The sequence below is a fragment of the Brugia malayi genome (assembly GCF_000002995.4).
Source record: "Brugia malayi strain FR3 genome assembly, contig: Bm_v4_Chr3_scaffold_001, whole genome shotgun sequence".
NCBI lineage: Eukaryota > Metazoa > Nematoda > Chromadorea > Rhabditida > Onchocercidae > Brugia > Brugia malayi.
The window spans coordinates 11,151,404-11,178,071 of NW_025062477.1; the positions used below are offsets into that span (position 1 = coordinate 11,151,404).

General features: G+C 23.4%; 3 protein-coding genes across 3 annotated transcripts; all 3 read right to left on the reverse strand.

Moving 5' to 3' along the window:
* Window positions 1-2,724: 2,724 nt before the first annotated feature.
* Bm11656 (Uncharacterized protein) lies at window positions 2,725-5,759 on the reverse strand (the record flags this gene model as incomplete). The annotated part of the gene is made up of 6 exons (XM_043080846.1): window positions 2,725-2,824; window positions 2,974-3,131; window positions 3,427-3,600; window positions 3,900-4,090; window positions 5,002-5,146; window positions 5,649-5,759. 6 exons carry the CDS (start codon window positions 5,757-5,759, stop codon window positions 2,725-2,727), a joined length of 879 nt encoding a protein of 292 aa, XP_042936780.1.
* A 9,466-nt stretch (window positions 5,760-15,225) lies between these two features.
* Window positions 15,226-20,514, reverse strand: Bma-tin-44 (Tim44-like domain containing protein; the record flags this gene model as incomplete). The annotated part of the gene is made up of 13 exons (XM_043080847.1): window positions 15,226-15,345; window positions 16,586-16,696; window positions 17,028-17,120; window positions 17,254-17,420; window positions 17,710-17,772; window positions 17,995-18,080; window positions 18,376-18,439; window positions 18,564-18,627; window positions 18,897-19,046; window positions 19,252-19,332; window positions 19,457-19,534; window positions 19,836-19,946; window positions 20,386-20,514. 13 exons carry the CDS (start codon window positions 20,512-20,514, stop codon window positions 15,226-15,228), a joined length of 1,317 nt encoding a protein of 438 aa, XP_042936781.1.
* Window positions 20,515-22,631: 2,117 nt separating this feature from the next.
* On the reverse strand, window positions 22,632-26,401 carry Bma-dhhc-2 (Tim44-like domain containing protein; the record flags this gene model as incomplete). The annotated part of the gene is made up of 7 exons (XM_043080848.1): window positions 22,632-22,740; window positions 23,104-23,368; window positions 24,074-24,193; window positions 24,493-24,618; window positions 25,055-25,221; window positions 25,656-25,870; window positions 26,300-26,401. The coding sequence occupies 7 exons, from the start codon at window positions 26,399-26,401 to the stop codon at window positions 22,632-22,634; spliced, it is 1,104 nt and encodes a 367-aa protein (XP_042936782.1).
* Between the last annotated feature and the right edge of the window lie 267 nt (window positions 26,402-26,668).

A 26,668-nucleotide genomic window follows, 5' to 3' on the forward strand; every position in this document is an offset into this window, starting at 1 on the left:
GGATAAACAAATATTTAATATGGAATATTAAAAGAAAAAAAATAATGATAATTCTTGTACATTACATTTTTTTTTTTTTGAAAAAATTTAAAATTTTTCATGCAATATTGTTTTGGAGACTTTGTTTGACAAATAGTGTTTATTTACTGCACTTAGTCTTGCAGTAGAGATAGTTTTGATAAAGTATCCTTCATTTTTCAAATCTGTATAAGTTTGATATATTTCGCGATTGTTACTTTTGTGAAAATTTGCCAGAGTATTTTTGTTAACATATTTCATGTCTATCGTTTAATCAATGGATCAGTTCCGTTTGCTATTTGCCATTTGAAAATTACACTGAAATTAATGATTCAATTATTTTCACTACTCAGTTTTTTCTCATGCAGACCTTATCAACTAAAATCGAAATTGAATGAAACGAAATCCATAAAAAATTTTTTCGTGAATAATTGTTAACTACTAAACAAATTGTATTTGCATATGGTATAAGTTTTTTTAAAATTTTCAAATTTAAAATTTTGAAATTTTGAAAATTTTATTTTTGATATGATACATCAGCAATTGTTTTTTCTACTATTATCGCTGATAGTTTTTTTTTTTTTTTTTAAATAAGGGAAAAGAAACATTTACGCTATATTCATATACTTTTTGATTCTTTTTTGTTAGTTTTCTTGTCATTTTGTATATAAAATTTGTTTTTTTTCTTTTTTTTTTTCTTTTTTTTTTGCAATCCATCAAATTATTTATCCTTATTAGTTTCAAAAGAGAACAATGAAATAAAAACATTCATAATAAAAAGAAAAAAAAAAGAGTTCCATCATTCTAATTACTGCAAACTGACTTATTAGTTTCTTATTTTTTACTTTTTACGTTCACTTTCTTTTCTTTTGCTTTTTGCAATTTGTGGAAAAATATCTGACTTGAAGTAGTTCAAAATGCAAGCCTGAAAAGGTTAAAGTTAAATTATACTTTACAGTTATACTTTTTTTTTTTTTTTTGAAAAAAAAAAGTTCATTATTACTGGACTAAAAATAGTTATATATTGATTTTTAAATTTAAAATCTAAAATATCACTTTCAACATTATCTATTGTTCATATAATCCTAAATGATTACAATATTAATAAGCATATTAATGTTTCAATATGTTTCAAAATATTTTTAATAATTTCTCTGTGTTAGTATTTTTTCTTTAAGCATAAAGAAATTACTTCACAATTTATTTAACATAAATTTAATGAAAAAAAAGAAGGAAAAAAGTTTATTTTGATGGCTGAAATCGTTCATCAAAAAAGGAGTTAGAAAAAGAAAAGCCAAAAAGCAAATTTATTCACAATCATGAACAATTTAGGAGTACATTTTATAAATAATTTTAATAACTAAGTAGTTGTCAAGTCTTTCATAAAAAAGAAAAAATAAGTGAAAAGTCGTACATTTTCCACTTATTTTCCATTTAAACATTTAGAAAGCATTGAAAATTATTATTGTAAACAAATATATGTAAAAAAAAAAAAAAAAAAAATTGATGGAATTCGATGTAAATTTTGTTCATTTCTATTAGTATAGAAAATAAATTATTTTTGAAATGAAATTATAACTGCTAAGAAAAACTAAATCCTATAGGAAGTTGAAAATGAAAGGAAAGTACATTTCTCATATTTCTTCAAAAATTATTGTTAATTTGAATGAAAATGAAAGCATGAGGTATTTGCTTTTCTAAAAAAAAAAGTTCTACATCGAAGTATCTTTCAAAAAGATAAAAGAAAAAAGCCTGTAACTTTTTTCCGCCAAAATTGTTATTATTTGATGGATAATATATTTTATTTATATTATGCTATATTAGTTTAATAATAAACAAAACAATAAACAAATACTGCAATGCCAAAAATTGATTAAAATTAATGAGCATATAATAACCATTAAATAAAGTTAATGCTTTAATTATAATAAAATAACATATAAATTATTTAACACAGATTTTCTTCTATCATTATATGCTTGCTGGTAATGTTGAATTCTGTTTTAATTTTATAATCTTTTTTTTTTTTTTTTTTTTGAAATTTAATTTGACTGAATTAATTCTGATTGAAAAATGAAAAATAAAAATGAACGAAAGAGTAACAATATTAATATAAGAAACGATATGATACGGTGATCAAATTAATTACCATATTTAATAATTAAAATTATTTTATTAAAATTGTCTTATTCAATGATCGAACAATTTTAATAATAGTTACATGTAAATTGTGAATTATTTATTAATAACTAATAAAAATTCTAAAATTTAAGAACAAAAAAAAAAAAAAAAAAAAAAAAACAAACAAACAAACAAAAAAACTGAATAATGAACTTTCTAAACTGCATTTTTATCTACAGATATCATCCATCTAAAATAAGTACATTTATTCCTTTTTTTTCTAAAATAAATTTTATATGTTTCATAAAAATTAGAGAAGTAAAATAAACTTTTAATTATAATTTAAGCAATTTAACCAAATTTTGTAAATAATTAAAATAAAAAATTTTGAATTCATAAATATCAAAATTCAAAAATTAGAATAACATACAACATTTATTTAAAAAAGTTTAATTAAAATTACACCCGAATAAAACTTTCATAAAATAAATTAGAATTTAAACTATAAAAGAAAAAAACTTTTTAATAATATTAAAAAAAAAAAAAAAAAAGAAGATTAATTACATTCATTCTATTCTAATTAGATTACAAGCAATATGATAAGCTTTTTGAGCGTTTACGTGTTGTAGTAAATTGCTGAAAATAACGTTCACCAAGCATACCTGCTTCTGTCCATTGTCTAAATCTAAAATTAAAATTAAAATTTTTTAAATTAAAATTTCCTTTTTTTTCCTAACACTTTTTAATTATTATTATTTTTTTTTTTTTTTTTGAAATTATATTATTTGTCTTTTTTTAAATATAAAAAAGCTACTTATTTATTCATTTATTTACCTTGTTAAATGTTTAAATAATCGAAATTTGGTTGGCCGAGCCCAAATATTACTAATTAAAATTTTTAAACATAATACATCCATTTGTTCTACATGATAGAGTAAATCTACCGATACCGCATAACCAAGTAATCTTGAAAGATGTTGCAATTGATTTGCCTAAAAATTTTAATTTATTCTTTAATTTAAGCAAATAATTTTTAAAATAATTATTCAAATTCGATTAGCAATAATTCTGTGTTTTGAATTACATATTAATTTCAAATGATTAATAGATAATTATTAATTTTTTCAAAAAAAAAAATTTCTTTTTTTTAAATCAATATAAATTTTTAAAATTAATCTTTTTAATTACTATTAACAATGACTACATCTTGATAATGTCATAACAAATTTTATAAAATTTAAATAATTATTAGAACTAAAAAAGAAAAAAAAAAGGCTATATTATTACCTTTGATATAATGGATAATTTTTTCAGGTTCGGAAAAAAAGGTGTATCCGGGAAATATATCCGATGAAGCGGTGTTAATTTTAATTGTTGATTATGTGTTACACCACGACAACAGTTCACTTTTCGTGAAAGACTAACCATTTCAATTAAAATATTAATTTGTTCTTTATTGATCTAAAATAATTAATAATAATAATTTCATTTTTTTCTAATAACTTTTTTTTTTATAACTTGAAAATTTTTTAATAAAATTCAAAAAATGTAATAAATTAGATTCGAAAATGTTAATGTGAATTAAGTGCAACAAAAATAATAGTTTTATTTTAATAAAATTCAAAAAATTGTAATAAATTTAAAAAGATTAAATTGTAATAGATTCAAAAAAAAAAAAAAAATTAATTTTTATAAAAATATTTGCATAAAATTATATCATATATTAAATATTTTTAAAAAAAAAAAATATTTGAATTTACCTGCGCAACAAGTAATTCAATAATTGGACTATCAATAAATAATTGTTCCACTTTACGTCTTAATGTAAATAGCAAATGTAATAAAGCAGTAACATTATTTGTCTTTAATTCTGAATCAATCACTATACCAAGATGATTTGACTCTAATTCCATAATCATTAATGCTAATGATGGATGCCAATCATATTCGGCTGGAAATATTTACAAAAAAAAATATGTTTATTTATTTGTCTTATTTATTTATATTTACATTTATATTTATATTCATATTTTTCTATCAATAATTTTATTATATTTATACTAATTATATATTTTTATATATTATGCTATTTTAAAATAAAAAAAATAAATTTTTAATAAAATAAATGTAAAAGTATAATAATAAAAATAAATTTTTAATAAAATAAATATAAAAGTATAATAATAAATAATAATAACAAATAAATGTAAAAGTATAATAATAAATAATAATAAAAACAAATTTTTGGTGAAATAAATGTAATTGACAGTATTTAGAAGGAGAAAAAAAAAAAAAAAAAAACAGAATTAAAAAATTATGAAAAAAAAAAAAAACAATTTCCTTCAATAATATTATAATAAATTTGTTAAAATATATTTACATTTATATTCATTTCTTAATACTTACAATAATATTTATATTCATACTTATATTTATATTTACATTTATATTTGTATTTATATTCATATTTATATTTGTATTTATATCCATATTCATATTTATATTTATGTTTATTTTGTATTTATATCCATATTCATATTTATATTTATGTTTATATTTTTTGTATATTCATTTACATTTATATTCATATTCTCATATTCATGTTTATATTTATATTTATACTATTCATTTGTATATACATTTGTACATAATATAATTTTATGCTAATTTAAATAATAATAAATTTTTGAATAAGACAAATGTAAATGTATTTGATAGTATTTAGAAGGAGAAAAAAAAAACAAAACAGAATTGAAAATTTATCAAAGAAATTAATTTTCTTTAATATTAAAAATTGTTAAAAATTGAAAAAAAAAATTTATAATAAATATAAATTTAAAAAAAGAGAAAAAAAAGGAATACATTTTGCTTTTGTATTATGTCGCAATTGTTGTAAACCATTATATACTTTAATATCAATCATTGTATACATATCAAGTCGTTTCTGAGCTGCTCTTTGAAATTTTTTTGAAATTTGTTGCCATTTGATGATATCAAATATGGATGACTTAAAATTTAATATTTAAAAATTTTATTTGTTCGTTTTTTTTTTTTTTTTTTTTTTTTTTTTTTGCTTTCTTTTTTCATTTACATTAAAACAATTAATTTATATTCATAAAATTTTTTCGAAAAAAATTATTTTTTTTCTTTTTTGTTAAATTTATATTAAATAAAATGATAATGAAATGACGATGATTAAATGAGAATTTTAATTTTATATATATAAAAAAATGTATAACTATAGTAATTTTAAGAATTTGATTTTTTTGTTTTATATATTTTATGCTAAATATATTGTAATTACTATTCTTGAAATGATAATATTCCATTAAATTTTTGTCAAATTACAAACAAATCCTATAAAGATTACTTACTGAAATTTATATTTAGTACATTCAGTTAGTATTTAACATTCATGCTATCAGTATAAAAAATTATATTGATTAAATAATTAAAAATAAAATAAACAAACAAATAAATAATAATAGTAATAAATAAATTAAACTTACTCGATTAATGATAAGTTCAATGATTTGATCTGGAAGATTTGACGTACCAGCATGATTTGAGCAACAACGCTGTACACTAGCTATTACATGAAGCGGTAATGTAAGCGCCATTAAATTAACAAATTTCAAATTTAAATAATAAATTTGGTAAAAATTTTTTCCTTCTTCTGTCGTTTTCTATCCTTCGTCTTCTCCAATCGTTTTTTTTTCTTTTTTCTGAAAACTTCTTAAAACTATTATAAATTATATATTGCTATGAAAATTTTTAAAAAAAAAAAGCGAAAGAAGAAGCAACAAATGATCAACAAATTGTCAAAAATGTAAAATAACCTTTTTTTTTGAAAAAAAAAAAAAAAAAAAAGGAAATAATTGATATTTGTTGTTGAAGAAAGTAATTTCATTACACTAAGATACTTTTTAACTTTATTTCATTAATTATATTTTATTGAAAAATGATCACAAAAACAGAAAGTTTGGTCCCTTTTTTTTTTTATTCTTTTGACAACAATAACAATTGTATCTGAATTTTCCAACACATTAATTTTTTTTCGGAAGAAAAAGAAAAAAATAAAATGATCTTTTGACTTGTTTAAATTTTCAATTTTTATTAATTATTGGTAAGAAGTGATTTCTTTTCTTCTATTTACTTATTTCCTTGCTTCTTGTAATTTTTTGTAAAAGAAAGAAAAATGAATGAATAAAATTTTAACATTCGAAATTTGCTCTTTTTTGATTGAAACGAAAAAATCAAATCGTTGATTCATTAATTTTTTTTTTAAATACAATCTCATTGTTTACTTTCTTGTATCTAATTTTTGTTATCTTAGAATGATTAAATGTCGTATAATGCAAATGATAAGATAATTAAAATAAGTATATCTGAAATAATTTATTAATTTGCTAAGTGCTTCTTACAATTTTATTATTCAATTTATTGTTTTCATTCTTGTAATTGACAGTATGTTAATAATTTAATTAAAACAGTTCAAGTCCTAAAGGAAATGTTAAAATTTGATAAATGATCATATCAATCCTTGTTTCTTTTTTTTTTTTGATACATTGAATATAAAAATTTAGGCTTTTTTCTTTTTTTTTTTCTAAACTCTCAGCGAAAAAAAAAAGAGACAACTGATAATCATTCATCAATGATAAGAAAATTTGAAAGCAGTGACAGAAGAGCGAAGAATGATGTTAAGCATTTCTAAAAAAAATGCTTACGTAATATTAATTTATCAGTTACACAATAAACTATTATTCCCATATTTACATTATTATCTTGTTTATAATGTTTTTGAACTTTTAATTTTAATCAAATAACAAGTTTCATCTAAAAATTTTAATGTCCAATTAAAATAATTGCAGAAAAAAATCATAAAACTAGACTTCAATTAAAACTAACACGGTGTATGATAAACAAAAAAAGGGGAAAGAGAGAGAATGGTGTAAAAAGTTATTAGGTGACAAGAGGTACAGGTAGGTTAATCTTCGGTATTTCTCTTTCAAAAACAATAAAAGAAAAATAATCTTCTGTGAATAATAATATTATTATTATTACTAATTGATTAATGATGAAAATATTAATTTTTCTTTAATATTATTAATATTATTATTAATAATAATAATAATAATAATAATAATAATAATAATAATAATAACAGTAATAATAATAATAATAATAATAATAATAATAATAATAATAATAATAATAATAACAATAATAATAATAATAATAATAATAATAATAATAATAATAATAATAATAATAATAATAATAATAATAATAATAATAATAATAATAATAATAATAATAATAATAATAATAATAATAATAATAATAATAATAATAATAATAAAGATGCACTATTTTAGTTAGTATAGTTTAAATTTAGTTTGAAAGAAGATCACTACAACAATATTAATTAAAATAAAGAAACAATAAAGGTAAGAAAACAGAGAAAGGAGAAAAGTTTAACTTTTAAGAGTTTAATTTAGCGAAAACTAAAAAATAAAAAGGAAAAAAAGGAAATTATTTATAGGTCAATTTATTAAATGACAGCTAAAGCGCATTATGCTTCATCCAACCATTTTGTGTGTGTGTGTGTGTATGTGTGTATGTGTACGGCATGATATGCTTCACAAATGCATAATCATTAGGAGAGATTAAAGGACGGAGAGAGAGAGAGAGAGATGAAGAGTACATTCAATTAGGAATAAAATTTTTTAATTAAAATTTTTGATTTAAATGAGCAAAAAGAAAAAAGAAAAACAAAAAAATCTACAAAATAATATTAAATTCTAAATTTACAAAATATTTTAAAATTGAAATATGCATTACAATATCCAAAATATAATTCAATAAACACTGAATTAGTTTGCGGTAATGGTCGGTCAAACAATCTCGACAACAACCTGCGCCATTAGATAAATACTAATACACTGCTTATAAAATTTTTCAGTTTGCAGATTGAAAAATATACACACATACACATACACATGCATACATGCATAGAGAGACAACATACATACACACGCATACAGACACTTTAAACGAGTATTAAATTACTTAAATTTTGAAAAAAAAAAAAAGAAGAAATCCCTAACCGATATTCTATCGGAAAAGCATATAAAATAGACAAAATAATAGAAGAATATGTATGTCTGTGTGTATGAATGTATGTGTGTGTGTGTGTGTGTGTCTATTTGTCTGTTTTCCCTATCTGTATGTGTATGTGTGTATGTGTATGTATGTATGTATGTGCTATGAAGATAGATGAATTTGAATAGAAATTAGAAAGATTAGCAGAAAGAGAAAATGAAAGTGATGAATGACCGGAATGTTGTTGACCTTTACGGAAATGACGAGTGAGTGAGTGACCACCGATTGTAGTTGGTCATTTCGGTTAAAATAAATTTTAAATTCTATCATTAATTTACTAAATAAACTTTTTTTTTGCAAATATTAAATAAAAAAGCACTTTGATTAATTAATTAATTGTAAGATTAGTAGAATAGAAGAAAGAATAATGTTATAAAAAGTAAAATTGTTAAATGGAATGGAATTAAGAAGCATTTTCAAATATTATATTTTGATAAAATTAATTTAGGATGAATTTATTTATTTTTCATTTCTTTTAATTATTTTTCATTTCTTTTTCTTCCCATTAAAAATTTAGCTAATTTATATGATTATTATATGATGTAAATATTTTGAATACATTATAAAATTATTTACATTATCTATAAATAAATACTTTAATGTACTACTTACACTAATATATTAAATTTATTAAATATATATTCTTATGTTAATTTTGTCCTATGCCATTACATTTTAAGATACCATCAGCTTATAGTTATGTTATTATTATTATTATTATTATTAAGCACCATCATTATCGCTGTGATTATTAATATAAATATTAATTATTATCAATATTAAGAACTGGCATACTTTCAAAAAATGTAATTAATAGCTGATAGCATTTTTGCAAATAGATTAAAAAATTATCAATACATTATGAATAATTAATTGGCCATATATTCTCGCAGTAAACACATTTTTAATCATTTTATCATATTCGATTATCATTTAATTATATCTCTTATTAGACTTTTGCAAATGATTTAATGATTTAATAAAAATAATTTTTTCATTTTTCCATTTTTATTTGAACAAAACAAAATAATCTAACAGCATTTCAAATGATAAAACAATGATAAATGCATGCATATTATCAGAAAATAAATAATAATATTGAAATATTCCTCAAATAATCATTATTATTATTCATTATTCTTACGTTTTTTTTTTTTCCAATTTACTTATATCAAATATAAATTCAAAACGAAATGAATGAATTTTAGCAATAAACAAAACAATCTTAACAATAAACAAAAGAATCCTAACAACAAATAATTTGTGGACTAATTTTTTTTTTTCGTTTTGCCTTAAAATTAATCATATTTTACTTCAAAATACTAATATTTCAAAATAACAAAACAACGACAAACTCTATATTATTATCAAAAAATTAATAAACAATGTTAACAGGAAGTATTACTCAACTGATTGATTAAAAGTTGTTTATCAATTAATTTACTAGAAGTTGATGGTCTATTAGAATATTCCTTACTATGAAATTTTAATGTTTATTTGTTTTTTTGACATGATGAATCATAAGTATGTTATTATCACAAATAACAAATGAAATTACATTTGCCCTTTTACCTTTTCTCTCTCTCTCTCTCTCTCTCTCTCCCTTTCTTTTTATTTTGCTTAACTTTCGTTGAGCTATTACAACATTTTATTACAAATGAGAAAGAGAGAGAGAGAGAGAGAGAAAAAAAAAAGAGGTGAAAATATGAACAAAGTTTAAATTTGCAAAATATTTCAAACATTTTTTTTTTTTTTTTTATCAACTAATTCTTTACTTAATTAAATTATACAAGCAAAATACAAAAGAAAAACTTGTAACACTTTTTTTTTTTTAATTTTAACTTCAAATAATTGTTATTTATAAGATATTTTTACCTTTAAATAAATGTGTGCAATATTTTTTTTATAATTGAAATTTATAAACATGCAAAAAAAAAAAAAAAAAATAAATATTTTATAATTTGTATTAATGAATTTGACTATTTTCATTTTAATTATTCGCTAACATTATTTTATATTTTAATTTAATTAATGCTAACATTATTAATTCTATATTATCTTTTTTTTTTCTTTTTTTTCAAACCTTTCTACTTAAAATATGTTAAAGTTATATAATATTGAAGCGGAAATATAAAAATTGCCACCTGTTTTCTTCAAATTTCTTCTTTTTGAAACGTGTAAACAGATCAGCTGTTGTTTTTCTTCAAAATGATTTAACTGATAAATTTATCACTGACAATTTGCCTAGAAAATGCACTATCGCTTTTTAAATCATATGCTTCAAGAGAATTTTTAATTTTAATTGATTAATGATGATCAATTTTAAAAATTTCTTGGAAAGAAACTAATTAGATCAAATTTATAAACAAATTTAGTCAATAGACAACAAACTAATGTTTTTTGTTTTGCTATGAAATTAATATATAAATTAATGTGCTAACAATATTTATTGAATAAAACTTAAACATTTTGAATTTTACATCAATTGTTATTTTACTTTTTCTTAATTTTAATAATCAAATTGGTCGCTTTCTTAATTTTTCATATTATTATTTACTTTCTTAAGAAATTTAAAACTGATTTTAATAATCATAATTGATTTTAGAGATGCTTTGTCTTCTTTTTTCTCGATAATAATTAAAAATTTTAAATTTTATATAAATTATTCTTTTACTTTTTCTTAATTTTAATAATCAAATTGAATTTAATCAAATTTTGCTTTCCCTTTATTTTTTCTAAAAATAATAATGCAGTAAAAGTTTTTTTTTTTTTTTTAAAAAAAAAAAAGGAAAATTGAAATAAGAGAAGAAATAAATGACAGGAATGTTATAATGAAGAAGAAAAGTATAAAGAGCAAAAATTACAGTCAATGTTAAAATTTACAAAAAATTTTGATCATTATTTAATTAATTAATTAATTAATTCGTTAATAATTATCTATCCAAATTAAATATGAAGATGTTTATTTAATTAGTTTCTTATTTACTTTAGCAATTTTAATATTCAATTTAGATAGAGATATCTCTTGTCTTTTATTATTAAAAGTAATAATACAATAAAACTTTTTTTTTTTTAAATTGATATAAGAGAAGAAGGAATAAAGACCAAACATATTAAATTATTTAATAATTGGGAATATGTTTTTTTTTTCAGTATTTCAGTATTTCTGCAAATATATATACTTCACTATTCCTACAAATAACTTATGATTTATTTGTGATTTATTAGCATTACATAATTTTCACTTACGTATTTTTAAATATATTATATTCACATACGTGTTAAGCTGCAAAAATTTTCAGTCACGTAAGTGGTCATACTTACGTGTATGATATTAGTATCTATTAGAAAAAGGAGAAAAAATGATTTATATTGAAATTTTCTTTTTCTATCTAATAAATAATAAACAATAAAAGATTAAAATTTCTTCTCAAAGAAATAAATACAAAATTTTGTCACAAAAAAAAAAAAAAAAAAAACAAACAAAATATAAGAAATGAGTTTGTCACAAGAAAGAAATGTCCTAATTAAATTTGAAAGTTTTTTTTTTCTCCACTTTCGCTATTTCTTATTGACTTTTGATCAATTAAAAAGATAAAATAAAGATTTTGCAATATTTTTGATCCTTTTTTTTTCATTTTCTTTTGAGTAAATAAAAAAAAAATATTACACGAAAGTATAATAATTGTAAAAATTGAAAGAGAAAGAGAGAGAGAGAGAGAGAGAGAGAGAGATTTTGTTTTATTTTTATTTTATTTTATGCAATGCTTAAACTTTAAATAAGTAGGCTAAGATTAAAAATTCAAAAATAACTTTAAATAAGTAAGCTAAGATTGAAAATTGAAAAATAAGTTAGATTAGAATGATTTAGATGATGATTAAAAATTAAATAATATAAAAATGAATCGATAAAATTATTAATTATTGATCTATTTGATGATAATATTGTGATGATAACAATTCATGCAGTGATATATATATATATATATATATATATATATATATATATATATATTGATAATATGATAATATCAACAACAATAATAATGATAATAATAATAATAATAATTCTGCTCAATCATAAAAAAAAAGAAATCAGTATTTTTTTTTTTTCTTTTAAAAACCAGAATCACTTATAATAATTTGTTTTTTCTTATAAATTTGAAAAAAAAAAAAAAGGTAAGAAAATTTGCAAAAAATCAAATTTTTTGACTCAGAAAAATAAAAGCAAAAACCGAAAAGAAAACAAAAAAAGAAACGAAAGAAATTTTGAATCGAAATTTTGAAAAGTTATGTATATTACAGTTCTGATTATTATAATTAATTATTTAATTAATTGAAGATTATTTGTCATTAAATTATAGCATCAAATTTTTTTGTTATAAATTATATATAATTGAATAAATTATTATTTATATTAATATTGTTGGATACATAAACAGTTTACTCGTTTCTTTCACCAAAAATTTTTCCATTAAAAAAAAAAAAAAAGAAAGAAAAATTTGTAAATAACACAAAATAATATTTGCTAAAATTTCTTCTCATTCACATTTGATCTTTGATCTGAAGAAAAAAAATTGATCGTTTTTCTTTTCCATTCAAAAAAATTGTACGATTTCAATGCTTATTGATGGTAAAAATGAAGAAAAAAGAAATTTTTTTTCTCCTTTTTTTTGCTTTTGCTTTTTTCAATAAAAAAAAAGAAATTAAATTTTAAATTAATTATTTTATTGGTATTATCAAATCTGCTTAGCAGTTATAAAAGCAAAATTTAATTTCATTTATCTTATCAAATCAATTTTGTCTTATCAGTTTTTTTTTTTCTTGCCATAACAAATTATTTATCAAAAATGCATTTCATTCACCTAATTTATATGCAATAGTTCATTAAAATGTACAACTATCATTCAATAATAGTATTAAAAGGATTTTAATTTATTCAAATTCATTTGAAATTATATTCAAATAGATAATACTAACTCTTGTATATAAGTTAATCAATTTGTACTTTGGAAAATATCATATCATTTTAATATTACAATGTTTGGATTAATAAAATGTCCCATTTATTCAAATAAAATTCTAGATAAAACACAAGAAAAAAAAAGTAATTAAAATAAAATTTCAATTAATAAATTGATATTTTATTTTCATTAAGGAGAAAAAAGGTTTTAAAAAGTTTTTTTTTTTTTTTTTTCAAAATGATAAATTAAATTATTAGCATTATTCTGATTTATGTGCATAATATTTGAAGTTAAATTATTTTTCCATTTTAATAGATTTATTTACATATAATAAAAACTATTCAATTTCGATTCTTTTATTTTTCTTTTCTTTCATCTATTTTCATTCAATTTTTTTTTCCTCGTCAGAATTGTTTAATATTTTACTTTTTTTTTTCATAATTAATTGAATGCATTGACAAAAAAAAAAAACATTTACATAATTATAGAAATTTGTTACATCTATCACAGTTTTGTGGTTTTATCAACATAATTTTTCAATTTTTTTTTTTCAAAAAAAAAAAATTGAAAAAGTTAAATGCGATTGATAACTAATCATTCAAACAATAATAAAGTGCAATACAAGTAGAATTACTTTTTTATCACTTTACGGTGTAATAGGAAATAAAATAATGGTATTATCCATTTAAAAAAAAAAAAAAAAAAACGAAGAGTTGAGAATTTTCGAAAGCACAACATTTGTCTTCTACCGTTTTCTTTTTTTTTTTTTCAAAAGTTATATTAAAAAAAAGAATTTTTAGAGATGAATGATTTGAAAGGAATATTTTAATGAATGAAATCATAAATTTCATAAAGATTAATTTATTGATATAATCCATTTGATTTTCTGCCGATGAACACTATGATAGCTTCGATCAAAATAATCATTTAAATCCAAGTTTATTGATAAGGATGAAATTGTACCACAAAATAAGATTTTTTTGAATGGCTTTCAACAAATTTATTTCTTCATCAAATACAATTAATTTGTATTTTTTCGCATTTGAATGCTATGAAAAACTAACAAATATTTTAATATTAAATAAATAAAAAAAAAAAAAAAATTAATTAAAAATTTAAGGCTAACAGCACACTCTTATACATAATTATGTAGAATGAAAATTTTCAAAATTTCAAAACAGATCATCATTTAGATTTTAATTCATACATAGAACAAACAACAACAAAATTAATACAACAAAAAATAGCAAAAAGTAAACTCATTGAGCAAAAATTAACAATTAAATTTGTCAATAAGAATTTAAAAAAAAGAAGGAATAATAAAAGCAAACACTAAAATTTCGATGTAAACAGAAGGATTTCTTGAATACTCTTTTCTTTTTTTTTTTTCATTTTGACTGCAATTATTTGAAATTAATAATAGTTCATAAAAACTTTTTAACAACAAATCTCTCTATTTTAAACACTTAATCCCTTACTTATTTAGATTTATCAATAAAAGTTAGAAAAGGAGTCAAAAAAGTGGTGCAAAAATAAACATAAACAAATATAAACATTAAAAATAAGTGAGTAAAAGTTCTTTTTTAAAAATTATCTCACACATAGCATTTTTTTTTTGTGATAATTTTTTGACTATAAATAAATAGATAAATCAAGTCATTTCAAATTGAGTTAAATCTTTTTACATATTTTTCTATTTTCTTATATTTACCATCTTTCAACATTACAAAGCAAAAAAAAAAAAAACAAGTGGCAATTGCGGTTCTTTTTTTTAATGCATTATTCATGACAAGTAACAACATACATATGTGTAACATAAAACAGGAATTTTGACCACCTATTGGCAAATTTAAAACGAAAACAAAATTTCATTTTTATATTAAAAGTAAAATTTGCATCAGATGAAAATGCAAAAGATTACAAAAGTAACAAAAAAATTAAAAAAGAAAGAATTATATTACAATGTTAGACTACCCTTCTGCATATGTACCTCAAGCACTTTCCATGCTACTCTTGGATTATACTCTTCCATATCACGACACATTACCCATACATGATGAACACGTACCGGACTGTTCTGAAATTTCCATTTCAAAATTGTTTAAAATTTCAAATACATATCGAACCAAATAGCTAAAATGAAATAAATGACCACCTAGCTAACATTATTATGAAAGATATAAAGATGAAAGAATTCCAAATAATATAATGAAATTAATAAATTGAAAATTTCACTGAAATTTATACATATATTGAAATTGAAAATTTATTAAAATAAAGTGAAACTTTATAACATATTGGAATTAATTTCGTATTAAAACTCGTAAATTTAGAAATTTATAAACCAAGGATTGTTTTGTTTTAATATCCCCTTAAACCTTAAATAAATATGAAATCGTTTCAATTTTATGTCATAAATTATTTATTTTTCATCCATTTACCAATTATAGATAAACTGATCTACATAAACTGCTACGAATGTTACAATTTGTTAACAAATATGTTTCCATTTCTTCCAGTTTACTTCCAGTTTTACCAGTTTGATTTTCCATTCTGTCAGCTGAACTAGATTTGATTATAAAAGGTTGTACGATTCCTGTTCAATTAACTTCTTTTGTTATAAACTAAATCAATTTGAAATACTGCAGAGGTCTTCTAACTTGACAGTTACTCATATGAACAGATGATATAATATTAAAAACCAACTTCTACTGGTTAAAGGGTAAAGGTTAAATGTCATCTGAATGTTATAGCTTTTAATTCACTGTAATCATATGCTTTGTTGTTAGCCAATGCACATTATAGAAGGAGTTAAAATCATTTCCTGAGGTAAGTTTTTAGTAAAAGCAAGCTTCAATTAGAAACATTTAATTATTTCCTCTACACTTCATCAATCTTTACTCAACGACAACCTACAACTAATTTAATTTAATATTATCTAATAATCCTTATGACATTAATCAATAAAATTTATTCCGACTAATCATTTACATCAACTGATTAACAACAAGAATTTCATTCACTAATCAAACAAAAAATTTTTTTCCAACAGTTTGCTAAATAACAGATTTTGCTAAATAACAGAAATAATCTGATGCATTACAATTTCTATTCATATAATTAACAACTTTACAGTGATATAAATCACTCAATTAATTTATGTTATATAATAGAATTATTTATAAAATAATTTAGACACACAAAGCTTAAGCTTCTTGTAATATTCTATTAAATAAAGCTTGATTTTTCAAGAATTAAATATCTATTAATTACCTATTAGTTCCATTTAATGCTCAAAATTATAATAAGAAACCTACCGGATCACCTTCGACAACTTTTCCCTCCATATTTCTCACAATATTTACCATATAAGCTTGAAATGTAATTATTATTACTGGCCCGTGTTCCATCATTTTACCAGTAACCATCTAAAATATTTTTTATAATTTATTCAAGCATTAAAAATTACAAATTTTGACTAGAAGTATCTTTACAAAGATTCCATGCAAATACAGAATCAATTTCACATTATGCTTATCAACATTATTGTAAATCATTTAAATAAATTACAAGTAAATTCTAGAAATCTTTTCAAATTTGCGGATTTTATGGCAAAAATGTTTTCAGAAACTTGCTATTCAGACCTGTGATTTAAGAATGCACAACTATATTCAATATTCAATCATATAACAGTCTAGAATACATTTATTAAATGAATAAAAGGATGAAGAGTAATTCATAAAAAAAGTAATGATGAACCTCAACCCTATTGATATCGATGATACGACTGTCCGTTGTATTAAAATTGATCTTTTTATATTCATTAACAGTTGCTGATAAAATATTATAAGCCTGGAAATTAAACTTTATAAAAGTCTCAATCATTTTACAAGACTGAAAAAGTTGTGAAATCCCAAAAAAAAAAAAAAAAAAAATAAATAAATAATAATCAAGAAGAAAGGTGATAATATAGAGAACAACGAACTCTTTCGTAGCACCAATCTTTGAGAATTTTCAAATCACCACGAATAAATGCTTCCAGAACGTTCGGAATTATTTCCTTTTCGCAAAAACGTAACCATTCATTCTTTTCAAAATTTGGATCAACTTTCTGGATTTCAGAAAGCACTTCTGATATTTCACTATGACCACCTGAAGTTAAAACTTCTTTGAAATATTTTGGAATATTATAAAAATGCAATTGTTTTTCTCTATTTTTCAGAGTTAAGGAATCAATTTTAAAAATATTGGAATATCGCATATACAAGACCATTTCATATAATAAAATGTGACCTAAAAATTATAAATCATAGAAAAATTATAGAACATCAATATGACTAATAAAAATATGCACTCCACTAATATTAGATGGTAATTAAATTCAATGAAATAAATTTTTAAGAGAACGTGCCAAGTAGTGAGGAAACTTTATCAGTGAAACCCCGTACCAATCTCAATGCCAAATTATCGCTTTCATCTAGACGCATTTTCCAATCCAAAATTTCTGAAATAAAATATGTTTATAAAACAGTCAAATTCTTGGCACTGATTTTATTGGGTAAAATAAATAACAACAATACTGCTCAATTCTGAAAAAAGTTGTAAAAATATTACTAAACTTTCTCACATAAAGAATTAAAAAGATATCGCAGGAATCTAAAATTTATTAAAAGCTAAAATCAAACACAGAAATCTAAAACTTATTAAAAGCTAAAATCAAACACACTGTTATAATAAGCGTTATTTTCGGAGAAAGTTTTCCATCCAGCATACCACTTAGATTCTTTGTGAAGCTCCATACCAGTTGCATTTCTATAGAAATTTAGTTATACGTTGGTGAAAAAAAAAAAAGAAAACATAAAACTTTTACTCCATTCAACATGAAATCTCAAAATATACAAAATCCTAAGAAACTGTAAATATATAAATATATTTTCTTCATGTAAATTTTATATCTCGTTATTGCAAAAAAAAAAAAGAAAAAAAAAACCTTATTTATATGAAATGTTAAAGAAAAGTGCTCCTAAGATTATTCTAAAGATAAATCACAACGTGCTTATTATTTATGGCATAACAAAAAAACAATCATTGATATCGATCAACTTACGGATTAGCTTCTATAACGCGATCTGTGTACGTGGAGGAGGATGCTGAACGCATTTTTAACTGATCTGAAACATTTTTTAAAAGTTGGAATCGCGCCATTTTATGAATCCTCATAAATACAAGATAAAATTTCGTAAAGTTTGCAAAACACAAAGCATAAACAATATTAAAAAAAAAAAGAGATGTAACCTGGTCGAGTATACATGTGTACATCGACAATATTATCAACCTCATCCTTGATCACTTTCACTGACTGCAAAGTTTCAAAATTGAATTAATTTGATGAATAAATATAATAATGACTGCCAATATCTGAGGCAGAAAAATGAACCTTTCCTTCAGGGTGAAATATCATACCCTTAATTCTAGCATTCAAACCAAAGTGCTAAAAAAATCTTTTAGAAATTCAGACTGATTAATCTTCATCGATGAAGAACTCAGGATATTTTCCACATTTTTAGTAAATATATATGCTTCATCATAAGATACAAGTAATGTGTGATAAATTTTTCATGCACTAACCGAGCTAACACTCTGATACAATTGATTGTCCCCAACTTGCTCTGCCGCTTTCTCGATCATTTCTGCAGCAACCTTTGCTTGTTTCAACACTTCTTCTGCAGCTAAGGAAAGCTTCTTTCCCGCTTCAGTTTTCTGTACTTCTACTATCATCTGTATAAAATAGTAATCAAATTTTTTAAGGTACGTTTTTCTCGACAAACAATTTTATTTTGTCCAAATTTGATAATAATACCAAACATCTTTGTTTTATGTTATGTTTATTTATTTCATATGAATCGAAAAATATTACTAAAGCTGTACTTAATAAACGATAGAAAAACTAAGGAAGAAAAAAAAAATGAACTAAGCAGCTTACCTGTGATATATGGTTGCGAACATCATTGATCTTGTTTTGAATAACTTGTGAGCTTTTCAGAGTTTCTTTTTCGATTAATTCCTAAAATATTCAACGAGTTTTGCCGATAATCTACTGGTCTGAAATGGAAAACAAAAAAAGACCATAAATAGGCCGTTATAAAACAATAACTGCTAAAAAGTATTACAGGAAAAAAGGAACTCACAAATTTCCTTCTGGCTTCCTTTAGAGCTTCGCTGTCATTTAAACTTCTCAATCTTTCATCCAATTGTCGCCTATTTTCCTGGAAAAAACATTCAGGTTAAGTAGCACAAATCAAGAAATTGCAGACCGAATCTAATGCTCAACAAGCAATTCCACACAAAAAAACAGGTTAACATATTTTACTTTTTTTTTTTTATGATGTGAAAAAAGACCGTTAATTTTATTACATAAATCAAAGAGTGGACATTAGCAATTAAATATTATTGGAAACTTATTAGAATTGATATCAATTTATCAATTTTTGATAACTGACCTGCTTTTTCACCTTAAATTTATGTACAAAAATAGATGAAAGGTGGAAAAAGAAAAACAAAACTCACCTGCAATTCCTTATTTTTTTCAAATTCTTCTCGTATATTATCCAATAAATTTTTCAAGAAATTTCTTGGTTTTGACTGATGCTGCCCTTGTTGTGAGAAATATCTTACTGACTTAAATGATCGTTTAAAAAAAAAGAAGAAACAATAAAGTATGAAAAACATATTCATTCATTTAAAATCAAAATCAAACCGCCTCCCACTCCATATCCAAATTACCTATTTTTTTATAATAAAATAAAACGAAAAGAATAGAAATGTAATAGAATATCAGCAAAACTGTTAATTTCAACAAATTTTTGATTAGATTTTCGTATAATAAAAACTGCATACTTAATAAATATATAAACTGTCTTTAAAACTAATTTAAAAACCTTATATTTAAAGTATCCCGTCTAGAAACTATTTCAAAAAATCAGTGAAAAAAAAAAATTACTCCCTTATAACCACTTAAACCTATTACAATAAAAAAAAAATGCTTGGAAATCATTTTAAAATGAATCAAATCCCTATCAAAGTTAAAGTGTGAATTATCATGCATTAAAAAACAAACCTCTAATGATGCATAACTAGTTGATAATGCTATTGTCCGAATAACCGAAATATCAGATGTAAGCATAAGCATATTCCTCTGCTGTTGTAAATTCCACAATATTCGACATGGCCGTATTATTTGCTTCATAACTTTCCTAAAAAAAAACAAGGACGAAAAAGAGAAAGAAGAAAAAACTACCTTAAAATTATCGATCAACGTTACTTATCAACTCTTTCATTTTATCTTTGAGATTATTAAGTAGCATGACAAATAATGATAAATTATTTCGTTAAAACTTAATATTGAACAAAAAGTATTCTTTCTTTCCAAAATTTATTAAATTGAAGTGTACTTATAAAAATTTAATCTATTAAATTCACCAAACACTTTCAATTTTAAAATGAACAATATTTATCATTTTTAAAAAATTTGTAATTTCTTCCAAAAAATTTAAGAAATATAAAAATGAAAGAAAAATTCCTAATTGAAAATTTTTGATAAAAAATTGTCTCTTTCATTGTCTTTCATTCAGAACTTCATTACCACACAAACATAACTAAAACAATTGCAAAAAGTAGGAAAAAAAAGAGAAGCAATCATTTAATACTAAATTTAAGCTATTCACCAATCTTTTACTCTTTCATTCTCTAGCTGTCTCTTACCATATAACACTTTTTCGTCAAGAAACTTGATCATTTCTCTAGCACTCTCCTACCAAACCACTGACTTTTTCTTCAAAAAATTTATCTCACTGGTTGAATACAAGCACTCTATCACTCCACTTTGCATCTATGTCGGTGGTCAGAGAATGAGTTCAATGCGAAAAATGCGACATCGGCTGAGGTACAGCAACAAATATTTTCGCTAATTGTATCTCAACCCTGTAGTGGGATTGCATTTCCTTCTCTTCGTGTCCGTTGCTTTTTCGTTTCCACGTTTGGGTCACGTGTTTTGCGTGAGGTTAATATCTGTAATATTCATAAAGAAATTCATTTTCGTTGCACACGATTTCCTTGTTGTATGTACTCCAAATACAAAATGAATAATTTCCATGTACGGTTTAGAAAGTTAATAATTTCCCGAGGAAGCCGAGAAAATATTTTAAAAAAAAGATGGAATTTTAAGTGATTTGTTCTTGTCAACGAAGTAAATTATGGATACCTAATTACTGGCAATTTTTTTCTGTTTCTTTTTTTTTTTTTTTTACGCAGCAAATAATTTTAGCTGCGCTAATATACGAGTTGGAATTTTTTTTTTCTTTTTTGAACATAAATATTTTGTTGCGTATAATTCTTAACACATTTTGAACGTTTTTTGAACGCCATTTAATGATTATTACGCATACATCGCAATGAAATAATTAATATTAATCTTGTGCAAAGGGATACATAAATAAAAGTTTTTATATAACAAAAAGAAAAGACGAACTAGCTTAACATTAAAATGGCACTGTAAATCATGTTCACAAATACTTGTAAAAACAAACTGTAAAAAAAAAAAAATCAAAGCAGATCATACAGCAATTTACACTAACAAATCGAAAGAAACCAGTAGTGAAGTGAAAGTAATACAAACAAAAGACAGGAAATACCAGTTGGAAATATGTGGAAATTTTCTTCCTTTTTTAACAGATACAAAAATTACATTTGAACTGTAAACTTTAGACTCTTAGACGTTTCAAAGCTGGCCATGAGTTCAGCTTCATAATAAATCAACAAAAAGATTAAAAAAAGAAATTGTAACATTCATAAATGTAGGATAGACGCTAACTGTGCACCGAATCTTTTCTGAAACAATTATCTCTTATTTCATGAAACTAGCACAAAAGTGAGTTCTCTCCTTCTTCACTTCTTAAATTGTAAGAAAGGCAAAGACAGAGGTTTAGCATGCGTGAACAGTTAGAACAAACAACTGTGCATGATAATTAATTGGAAAATAGTGCAGTGAAGAAGTTTCTTCGAGTAAGTTTCAAAATCAGAATTAATAAATTGCATTCCGATGGAAAGCACGGTATTAAGTAAGGTTTTTTCTCTTTGGTGAACCGTTTCGTATTTTCCTATTTAATGGAAGATTTGCTTCATTAATTTGGATTCTCAAGCCAAAAAAGCAAATATATCAACATTTTACAAATTAACTGAAATAACTCCTTTAATCGAACGACACTAAGTGTCAAAAAGAAAACAAGCAATTCTTTATCGTTTTTTTTTTTTTTTTTTTTTTTGGCAGGAAACATCTCTTTACTGAGATCCTTAATAAATAAACAATCACCCTAAAACAAGTTCATATGATTGCCGCTCTAAACCATCAGTTGCACCATAATTCCTCACTATCACAGTCGGTTCAGACTCAACAATACCTCTTCGGTCAATTAAACTGAAAAAACCACTCTCTGTTGGAGTATTTTTATAAATCAGGTATAATCTATACAAGATCACTGTAATAAAAAAGAAAAGTACAGATGGACGGTTCAAGTAATTTATGTGATTCATGTCAGTCAGATTCCTTCAACTCTTGACAAAATCAACTTTTTTTTTTTTTGTTTTTCTTTTAATTAAAAATTTCTCAAGGTACAACAATCGGCTTTCAACATCTTATATATCTTTAGTTTAGTTGGAATGTATGCAAATAGCATATAATATGAAGATATTGAATTTTTCAATTAGCCTAACTTCCAAAAAAGAAAAAAAAAAAAGTTCAATTGTTACAATATAAAATTAAATCGAAACAATTGCATACCTTGGAGGTTCCGGAGCACACAATGTTCGAAGACAATTGGAAAATACAGAACCAGTATTATATGGATTTTGTATATGTGGGAATCGTTTCGAATTAAATGTTCCCTTGATATCTTCATTTGTTGTCTGATTTGTTAACAGTAAATATGTGTGAAAACCGGAAAGACCAAATATTGACCAGATAGAGAAAAAACATACTAAAGCAATTATAAGCGATATAGGGCTTTGTCTTACTGCACCGAGAAACGCATTTTCTCTTTGTGACACTGCAACAAATAAAACATGCATCTTTGCAAACAGTTAGCTGTGAAAAAGAAAAAAAAAAAAAGTAACAGAACTTCTATTTACTTTTTTCCAGGCAGAATTTGAGGAAATTTCTAATAAATCAGCTTTGATTTTTTTTTTTTAGATTTTTTCTGCTACTCTATATAAAAATCTGTCCCACAACAAAAACCAATCTGAATATCAATGAATGTTAAAATAGTATAATATTCCGAAATATTTTAATCTAAAAAAAAAAGTCATATATTATAGAGAGAGGCTGCGCGATCCGATCAAAGATCAAATGCATGCATTTAAGACAAAAAAAAATCTCAGTCCCCTTGATAACTCTTTCCTGACTCTAACATAAAGAGATTACGACTGAATATAACTTTGGTTATTAGCCACAAAAACTTTCTTCCATTATGAAGCGCGGTTGCTCCAATACTAAAAACAATCAACATAACACAAATGAGGAATGCAAGACATATTTGGAGAAAAAGTTAGCCATATTTCTTGGAGGAAAAAAACTGGAATTGGGGAAGGATTCGAATTAACAGTTAAACAAAGGCATTTCGTTGAAATATCACAATTTCCTATCTTGATAACTATAAGATTAGTGAATTACCGTGCAAACAATTGTTTATCTTTTCGGAATTGCTAAAAATTTACAGAGAGACAAGATAAAAACATACAGATCAAAGACTTACGAATGACAAGATGAAGACATACACAAGCAAATACAAATAGTGTCAGAACGGTGAGTGATACAATGAAAAAATAAAAATGACGATAATTTCGCTTTCCAACACAGTTGCCAACCCATGGACCTGTAAAGTTAATTGTTTACTCAACAACAGAAATTCTCAATAAATAAAAAAAAAATATTTGGTAGATTTTTCAAATGCCAACGTAATGATTTTGAAACTTCTACGTGAATTCCAGTAAGGCATTTTCTATTTAGCAATTCAACTAATCTTTATCCTCAAGTCTATTACTAATGTAACATTTGTTGTATACTTTGAAGAAATAGTTCTAAAAAACTTCGACTTTTTTCAGACAAAAAAAGCAGTGATAAGAAACTAGCAGTGATGGTCGAAGTTTAAAATGCAGTTGTCGCATACGGAACAGTGAGAGGAACGTGGTGGACGAAATAAGCGACAAGTGAAGCAATATTTCAATTTGATAAGTTGGCCGTTAATGCGCACTGCTTTGGTGCGTGGAGGTGGTCGCACTGCTTCTGGCATATTGCTTTCTAAAGAAATTCTTCAAAACAGATTGCACAACACTGAGAATTGAACTAAAACTTTTTTATTAACAAAAAAAACGAAAGCAATACTTCAATTAGAAGAAAGCTAGCAAAATCTGCATGCTTCGCACAATGCAAATTTAAAAAGGAAATAGGAAAAACGCAGCACTATCACCAACAATTAAAACATTACTGTCCAAAATTATCTGATTGTACTAGGAAGTCCAAAAATAGCATGGCATTCAAGAATTAGGAATTCTCAGATGATAAATTAGTAGTATAAACATTTAACATTTATTGTCCACTTATGGGTGTATGACTCGGATCATTTCAACATGGCAACAGGATAGAGTGAATAAAGTTCAAAGCTCAAAACATACACCAAAAGCTCACATGCAATTAAAAGAAGACTGCTGTATCTATAAATTCTGGAGAGAATCACCTGCAATACATTGTCGGTCAGCTTCGATAGCTTCCAAATTTGTAGCTTTCGGTAATATCCCTGGATCAGAAAATGATGTCTTGAATAAATTAACTAGCACAAGGCACAGTAATATTCCCGCAACTATTGGAAGAGCCGGTGAAACGTTCCAAAATAGATATGGTGCACTGTAATATTATCATACTAACAGCTAATAAATAAATTATAGCCTACTGCTAAAATCATTCCAGTAGCTTTATTATAAACTTTATTAAATCAAACTGCCTTATTATAACTTTTAATACTTCATTTGCCCCACTAATAAATAACTTTTATTAATAGATATGAATTATTAATAGATACGAATACGGATGCAAAATAAAGATCCTTAGTTCATGATACAAAATATCTTACTAATACTGATTTAAAGAGCAGTATTCTTTACCATTTACAAGTTTACTTGAAAATGCTACACTGTTTTACGGTTGGGAATTTAAAAATGGGAAAGTAAATCAACATTTCCACTTTCATGTACTTTACATGATTTTATATTCCTTCAACTGTCAATCTCTTTCTGCCTGTCTAATAAATGCTTTTGCATTTAGGCTAAAAAAAAACTAACTCAAAGACGAAAAATAAACCCATCGTTCCAGTGATAACCATCAAAGTGAAAAGAAAGATGGAACTTTGTCGTGCCATAATGATTCGACCATCACACCAAAATTGATTCCGCCCCTGATGATATCGCCATTTCCGAGTTCCAACTTTAGCCATTGGTGGCTCATTTATTTCACATTCCAAGCCTAATCCATTCAAAGGCCCTCTTCGGGCATTTTCCTGCTTTATCATTTATAATAAATTTACAATAAATCTAATCTTAAAAAAGTTATAAAAAATTTAATATCACAAGAATTTTTTCCATTCTCACTTTAGTCATCTCAAATTCCTAAACTATCAGTTCTTATAGCATTGATAAGTATAAAGCTTTAGAATGACTTTAATAGAACAAACTAATCAAACAGATGACAATTTGATACTCTACTAAGCTACATTGTTAAAATACTGCAGTAATCTATATAATAAGTATTATCAACAGGATTGGAAAACAAAGAAGGAAAGAATTAGCATAAAAACAAGAATTATTGTAAGGAATTTTTTCTCTACAAAATTCGTCGTTTAACTACCATGCAGAATAAATTTTAAATTTTAGAAAACTTCAAGAATTGAAAAAAAAAAAAGAAAAAAACGATGGCAAAAACAACAAACCTGGTACTGTTTCATAAGCAAACAATAATAAAATCTTCTGTAATCAATTTCAAAACAATACAATCTCATGAAATGAGTAGTGCAAAGTAGCACAAAACCCATTCCACTTATAACCACGCATTATTCTTTACCTGTAAAAATAAATTCTCTTTTAAATTGCAAATCAAAAAAAAAAAAAAAAAATCGGAGAAATTAATCTAATAAATTTCGCAAAAAAATTTTCAACGACATTGAATTTTTTATTATTTAGAATGATGCACATTGCTAAATTCGTATTTGAAATATTTCAATTCGTAGCATCACTCTAATCAATCAAGCCAAAATGTTAATGATTATTTTTTTTTTGCCTTTTTTTTTGATGATTAATTA